Source organism: Condylura cristata, unplaced genomic scaffold (genome assembly GCF_000260355.1).
Source record: "Condylura cristata isolate star-nosed mole 26May11 unplaced genomic scaffold, ConCri1.0 scaffold00034, whole genome shotgun sequence".
Taxonomy (NCBI): Eukaryota; Metazoa; Chordata; class Mammalia; order Eulipotyphla; family Talpidae; genus Condylura; species Condylura cristata.
In genome coordinates this window covers 4,364,267-4,371,280 of record NW_004567135.1, presented here as the reverse complement: position 1 = coordinate 4,371,280, position 7,014 = coordinate 4,364,267, and the positions used below count along the sequence as shown (strand labels likewise).

At 51.4% G+C, this 7,014-nt stretch overlaps 2 protein-coding genes across 6 annotated transcripts in view; one reads left to right on the top strand and one right to left on the bottom strand.

The window, feature by feature from the left end:
• CBX5 (chromobox homolog 5) overlaps positions 1-2,438 on the bottom strand; it is a 33,920-nt gene extending 31,482 nt beyond the window's left edge. The window contains exon 1 of one of the 2 annotated variants that reach the window (XM_012732406.1): positions 2,361-2,438. The gene's annotated coding sequence lies outside the window, so the exon portion shown is untranslated. Of the gene's footprint in view, positions 1-1,290; positions 1,394-2,360 lie in introns of those variants that run through there. The other variant, XM_004692670.2, reaches the window with a different exon arrangement.
• The window catches only part of HNRNPA1 (heterogeneous nuclear ribonucleoprotein A1), a 6,262-nt gene continuing 1,259 nt past the window's right edge, over positions 2,012-7,014 (top strand). Inside the window, exons 1-11 of one of the 4 annotated variants that reach the window (XM_012732403.1) lie at positions 2,012-2,114; positions 2,656-2,772; positions 3,054-3,200; positions 3,285-3,495; positions 3,585-3,677; positions 3,760-3,852; positions 4,110-4,184; positions 4,383-4,541; positions 5,068-5,223; positions 5,408-5,475; positions 5,711-5,980. In XM_012732403.1, coding sequence (XP_012587857.1) covers positions 2,100-2,114; positions 2,656-2,772; positions 3,054-3,200; positions 3,285-3,495; positions 3,585-3,677; positions 3,760-3,852; positions 4,110-4,184; positions 4,383-4,541; positions 5,068-5,223; positions 5,408-5,463 — 1,122 coding nt within the window. In that variant the 5' untranslated portion in view covers positions 2,012-2,099 and the 3' untranslated portion in view covers positions 5,464-5,475; positions 5,711-5,980. Of the gene's footprint in view, positions 2,115-2,655; positions 2,773-3,053; positions 3,201-3,284; positions 3,496-3,584; positions 3,678-3,759; positions 3,853-4,109; positions 4,185-4,382; positions 4,542-5,067; positions 5,224-5,407; positions 5,477-5,710; positions 5,981-7,014 lie in introns of those variants that run through there. The other 3 variants (XR_001146030.1, XM_004692668.2, XM_012732405.1) reach the window with 3 other exon arrangements.

Here is a 7,014-nt window from a genome sequence, read left to right as displayed (position 1 = left end):
CTTCTCCAAAGTCAGACATCCTCAAAGGAGCAGCTGAAAGAAGGTTTCAGAAAATCTTTAATGGAGTAAAGAGAGAGGTATTCACGAGAGAAAAAGTTCCTCAAAGATGAGACCAAGAGATCAAGGCACGGGCCACAGCGCGTGACGACCAGCGCTGGGCAGGACGCACCAGCAAGCCCCAAGCACCCTTAGTACTCAGTACTCCGGGAGCTGCCGTCCTAACTTACACTTTTATACAGAGAAAGCCCCTACGGGGAAAACTGCGCTTCGTGGAGGTGGACGAGAGGGTGCGAAACAGGTAACTGGAGCTAGAAACACAAGCACTGGCTTTTCCATTGTAATCTCCAATGAAGAGTTCAACACCTGACACCCAACCTCCCCGGTGCCGCAGTGTCCCTAAATTGAGCACACGTTGGCAGGATGCTTTCCAGAACTTGCTCTATGCCTTTTGTCCGTCAAGTACTCGGACTTCCTATCCGGCAGGTTTTCTCGGGCTTCCTTCCACGACAGTACACAGGGGTGGACCCTATGCGTCCCGGCGTTCCAAGTCCGCTTTCCTAGGGCAAGTTCTCAAAGTCAAAAGACCTCCTTTGCTCCCCCCAGCACCCCAGGCGAGGCGAGCGGTGGGCTGGCCCGACGAGGGGGTGCGGAACCCGGGCTCCCAGAGCAAACTTAGGGTTCCCCACTCGAGACGTGCGGGGTGCAGGCCTGAGGACTCCTGGACTCCTTACACGAGTCATGGTGGGCAGAGGGCACCACGCGCCATCGCGGGCAGCGGCTCCCCTTCCTCGCAACCCCGAAGCTCTAAGGCCTCCCTCTCTCGCAGCCCTGATTGGACGCCCTGCCCGGGTACTCTCCGCAGCCGCTCGCCTACTGGCTCGGGTTTGGTCCGTCCATGCAACCGCCCGACTCCCACATTCCCCATTGGAGTCAAACCGCTGCCTCTCGGAAGCCCAACCTACCGCGCGCTTCGTGCTCATTGGCTCAGCGAGACGCTGCTCAGGCGGGGGAAGCCCGCCCCCTCATTCCGACGGCCCAAGGACCGATCAGTCGGCAGCCAACGGCAGCTGCCATTGGCCTTCACACCCGCCCGTCAAACTCCCGGGCCGCAAAGCTCGACCTAACCTAGAGGGATAAAACATCCCGCCCCTGTCCGTCCATTGGTTAGCCGGACCCGCCGCTCTACCCTCACTTGCCCCCACCCGCGGTCCATTCATTTCACACAATAACGGGCCAAATTGGAGTCGGTTCGAGACCTCGGATGGGTAGGCGAGACCGTCCGCCACTTACCTGGGGTCGCGACCGGTCACTCACGTTAACGTCCTCCCAGTTCCTCTGTGGTGAGGCCGGACCACAAGCCACCGCTGCCGCCGCCTTCTGCGCAACGCCAACCGCCCGCCAAAACGGATCCTTCCCTGCGCCTGCGCGACCAATCCAGAGACCAGGCCCTTTCTCCGCCCATCACGCTTGCGCAATACGGGACACGACTACCGCCATTACGCAGGCGCCGTTCGTTCGCTGCTGCCGCCCGCCCGCCATTTCACGTGTTCCAAGCGCCAGGCGGGACTTGTCGATCCGCCTGCGTGAACTCGCCATTTTATTACCCGTGCGCTTAGCCGGCGGTCGGTGCAGGGGACAAAACCTGTCACATTGTAGCTACTTTTATAGTACATCATGATCAAGTATGCATCATGCTCGGCCCACGGAGCTTAATTATTAAATATTCAGGGCGTGCAGGACTAAGAAGTTAAACGCTTAAGTGCGTTCAAATGTGAATGATTGTTGGGACAACCAATAAAAATCGTTAGGAAAAATGTTTCTCGGGAACCAATGGACCCCCCAAGGGGTGGAGTCTGTAGAACGTCCAGGCGGATGACGCTACACAGCAATCCGAGGCTACAGACCAATAGGAGGGGGCAGCTGATTCCTGTACCCAATCAGGGCGAGCCGTGGGCGGAGTCTACCAATGCCGACGGCGCGGAGGCGGGATAAAAGAGCGCGGCCGAAGGTAGGCTGGCCGATACGTTGGCTGGCTGCTCCTTTCTGCCCGCGGACGCCGCCGAGTGAGCATCGTAGAAGTCGCCCCTTCCGCTGCCATCATGTCTAAGTCAGAGGTGAGTACGACGCTCGCTCCCGCCGATTCCCGCCCGCGCCCCCTCCGAAGGCGGCCGGGAGAGGCCGCGCTCGGCCGCTCGCGCCAGCGCCCGGCGGCTCGGCGCTGCTGAGGCCTACCCCTCCCAAAGTTCAGGTCGCCATTTTGTCCTCGTCGTCGCCATGAGGCCGCCTTCCTGCAGCCCCCCTTGGCGCTCCAGGCGTGTCCCTCTTGGCAAAACATGGATCGTAAGGGCCGTGTTGCTTACCTTGTCTCGACGGGCGATTTGCTTAAAGAGCACCGACGGGCTTTTATTGGGGTCGGGCCCGTCTCGCCCGCGCCTTTGTTGCGCCTGCGTCGGTGGGGCGGGGGCGCATGCGCTCGGCGCTCGCGCCGCTCCCAGCCCCCAACTTCTGCTGCGATCCTGGGGCGAAGCACGTGGCTTCCTGCGGCCCAGGGGAACAATGAGGGCGAGGTGCTTGGTGGCTTCGTTTTGCCTCTGACGGGCCTGTATTTTGCGACGGGGCCTCACGCGGCCTTCTCTCCCTCCCCCCAACCCCCAGTCGCCCAAGGAGCCGGAGCAGCTTCGGAAGCTCTTCATTGGAGGTTTAAGCTTTGAAACGACCGATGAGAGTCTGAGGAGCCATTTTGAGCAATGGGGGACGCTCACAGACTGTGTGGTAAGAGTTGGGAGAGACAGAAAGCTAGAATTTAGTAGGTTGCCTTCGCCCCTCGGTCTCTCGCTGGCCTGGGTGTCCATGGAGACGGACTAGCGTTAAAGTTGGGGTAACGGGGCAGAGGCAGCGGTTGCTGAGCTCACTTAAAAGCCCTTTCGCAGATGTGCAGTAGGCGACCTGGAGGCATTTGCGGAAAGGGCCTGTGAAGTTGGCGGCTGACCTCGTGCAGGTGGAGGTGGCCCAGCCTCTGGGGTCTTACACGTGCTAATGCGTTACCGTCTCAGGTCATGAGAGACCCGAACACCAAGCGATCCAGAGGCTTTGGGTTTGTCACATACGCCACGGTGGAGGAGGTGGACGCAGCCATGAACGCGAGGCCACACAAGGTGGACGGCAGAGTTGTGGAACCAAAGAGGGCTGTGTCGAGAGAAGTAAGTGCAGAGCTCCTTGGTGTTTGAGGGGACAGAGACATTTTTGCTGAGGATAGGTTTTCCTGATCTGATATTTCTTGTTAGGACTCTCAAAGACCTGGAGCCCACTTAACTGTGAAAAAGATTTTTGTTGGTGGGATTAAGGAAGACACAGAAGAACATCACTTAAGAGATTATTTTGAGCAGTATGGGAAAATTGAAGTGATTGAAATCATGACTGATCGAGGCAGTGGCAAGAAGAGAGGCTTTGCTTTTGTAACCTTTGATGACCATGATTCAGTTGACAAAATCGTCAGTAAGTATTAGGTGATTGGCGTTTAAGGGTCCCCAAATTCCTCTCCCATTCTAAACTCTAAGGTCCTGTCCCTATTTTATTTATTTAAGTCCAGAAATACCATACTGTGAATGGCCACAACTGTGAAGTAAGGAAAGCCCTATCTAAGCAAGAGATGGCCAGTGCTTCGTCCAGCCAAAGAGGTAAGGGCTTTGCTTAATCAAACAGGAAGGCTATTTTTTGAAAGAGACCAGAATAACTTGACCTTTTCCCTTTCTCTTTAAGGTCGAAGTGGTTCTGGGAACTTCGGCGGTGGTCGTGGAGGTGGTTTTGGTGGGAATGACAACTTTGGTCGCGGAGGAAACTTCAGTGGTAGAGGTGTGTGTGGTTACAGTTTCATAAAGACTTGGCAGTAAACTTGTCATCAGTTATCCTCAGGCTCATAATGTTTGTTGCAACTTAAAGCTGCATGTAACTGCTAGCATGTGCTTCCAGTTACATTTTATCCAGATGTAGTTCTGACTTCTCAAAAGTTGAGATCTTTGGGGTGGGTCATGTTTGCAGGCGGCAGCTGCTTTCTGAGACTTTGGCGTAAAATGCAGCTTGTGTATTATAGACGCCCTGCTTTCTTCCAGGTGGCTTTGGTGGCAGCCGTGGTGGTGGTGGATATGGTGGCAGTGGGGACGGCTATAACGGATTTGGTAATGATGGTGAGTAATTTTGTCAGTTATGTAAGTGAAAGTTTCGGCAGCCTTTAGAATAGGTTAGTAGAGACTAAAACTAGTGCATGACAAGCTCAACACTGGCCATAACAAGCATGCTGTGAGCAGGCCTTTAGCCATCGTGCTTGCGCAGAATTTGATTGTTAAAATACCTTTGTCTCATTGAGAAGAATTGTATCCTTGTAGGTGGTTATGGAGGAGGCGGCCCTGGTTACTCTGGAGGAAGCAGAGGCTATGGAAGTGGTGGACAGGGTTATGGAAACCAGGGCAGTGGCTATGGCGGGAGTGGCAGCTATGACAGCTGTAACAACGGAGGAGGCGGAGGCGGCTTTGGCGGTGGTAGTGGTAGGTATCCAGTGACCCCAGTACCTGGTGCAACAGCTAGATCAGCCTTGTGATGTTCATGCTTACCTGGGGATTTGGTGATTTCGAGCATTGTGTGGCACATGGCATGGTGTTTTTTAAAGGGCTTCCATGCTCCCTCCTCCTAGCTTCAAGCTGGGCCGCCTCACTCCCAAATAGATCAGTGGACAGTGAGTAGTGTCTTCAATTGGAATTAGATTAGCTGCCAGCAGGACTGAGCATCTTAACTCCTTTGGGATTTAGGCACTCGGTTGCTGTGTCTAGGAAAGCATGTGTTTGCAGTGTTCTGGATGGGTCGAGGGTATAGAAGAGGTTGTGTTGGACCATGACGACTTTGAACTTACTGGATTATTCAGCTGAATACCTTGCCCAGAAAGGACGGCATAGTAGGAGAGTAATTGGAGCCACCAGAGTTTGGGAGGATGCGACTTCGTGTTTGCCTTGACCGCTGAGTAGACTCAGAACCACCTCCCCAAGTAACAACTTAAGGTTATCGTTCTATTTCCAGGAAGCAATTTTGGAGGTGGTGGAAGCTACAATGATTTTGGCAATTACAACAATCAGTCTTCAAATTTTGGACCCATGAAAGGAGGAAACTTTGGAGGCAGAAGCTCGGGCCCCTATGGTGGTGGAGGCCAGTACTTCGCCAAACCACGAAACCAAGGTGTGTTTTACGTATGCCCCTTGGGAGGTCCAAGAGTCTAGAACTGTTGTTGTCAGCAACAGATATATGAAGTCATTGAAAAATTGGCTTGAGAGCCTAATTGCGAAAATGTGGTCCAAAACTGAATTGTGCCAGTTACAAAAGCATGATGCTTCCAAAGCCTCAGAATGAATTTCGATCCTAGGTGGCTATGGCGGTTCCAGCAGCAGCAGCAGCTACGGCAGCGGCAGAAGGTTTTAATCAGACTGCCGGGTAAGTGAACGCCCTTTTGTGTTCAGATGTCATTTTTTGTGATTGCTAATGAACCCAGTAACCCTAATGTAGCTGAGCAGTGCGACATAGTTAACATTATAATTGCAGTTTTAAAAAAAATGTGGATATTAAGTTAACAGATCAGCAAAATTTGTGGGAATCAACTTGCTATTGGATTGTAGCCTTGAGTCTTAATATGTTTAGATTAACAACTTTATTCCATATTGTTCAACAGGAAACAAAGCTTAGCAGGAGAGGAGAGCCAGAGAAGTGACAGGGAAGCTACAGGTTACAACAGATTTGTGAACTCAGCCAAGCACAGTGGTGGCAGGGCCTAGCTGCTACAAAGAAGACATGTTTTAGACAATACTCATGTGTATGGGCAAAAAAACTCGAGGACTGTATTTGTGACTAATTGTATAACAGGTTATTTTAGTTTCTGTTCTGTGGAAAGTGTAAAGCATTCCAACAAAGGGTTTTAATGTAGTTGGTTTTTTGTTTTTTTTTTTTTTTTGCACCCATGCTGTTGATTGCTAAATGTAATAGTCTGATCATGACGCTGAATAAATGTGTCTTTTTTTAAATGTGCTGTGTAAAGTTAGTCTACTCTGAAGCCATCTTGGTAAACTATCCCAACAGTGTGAAGTTAGAATTCCTTCAGGGTGGTGCCAGGTTCCACTTGAAATTTATTTATAACCTGCTTGGGCAGAGAAGTCATTGTTTTCAGAAATCTTGGTGTAGTTGAACTGAGTTACTGTGCTGTGACTTGGAGTTCACCATTAAAGGGTCGCCCACCCAAGCAAAGTCGTGGGGTTTCTTTGGTTATTCTGATTGTTGGCACACCCTATGCAATATATCTAAATTGATTTATGGTACCAGACAAAATCACAGATGGGAATGAAGATTGTGTATCATCCATTATCATGTGTAATCAATAAACGATTTAATATCTTGAATGGAATGACAACTGTATGGATTTGGGACTGGCAGAGCTTTGGACTTTCCCTACCCACCGCCCCCGATAATGTCGAATGCTTCTATCACAATTCAAGTGCAAAACTCTGCCAGAGTAGAGACCAGCTGCCGGCTAATGCCGCCTAAGCCCACAGGTTAGACGTGTTTTGAAACGTTTCTAAACTGGCCGTGCCAGTAAGAACTTTTATTCTTGACACCAAACAGGCTCACATTAAAGGAAAACTGCAGTTGTGCCTTATCCTGGGTGGGCGGTCTCCAGGGGTGGTAGATGGGCCACGCCGCTCGGGCAGTGTGGCTGGAGGTGGCGAGGGTCCCCGCTGGTTACGGTCGCGTTAACTGCAGTTTTCCTTTAAGTAATGGCACAAGGTCACACAACCACCCTGAACTGTTAATTGTACGGAAAATGATTGCTAAACCTTTTTAACAGCGATATCCAATCATTGTTATTTGTATATAGGTTCTTGAGTCCTCCCTTTGGTGCCCTCGATTTCAGTGCCATTGTACCCAGTAGCATAGAGATTTGTTTTTCACTAGGACTGTGTGATCCATCCCATGGGTGTGTTA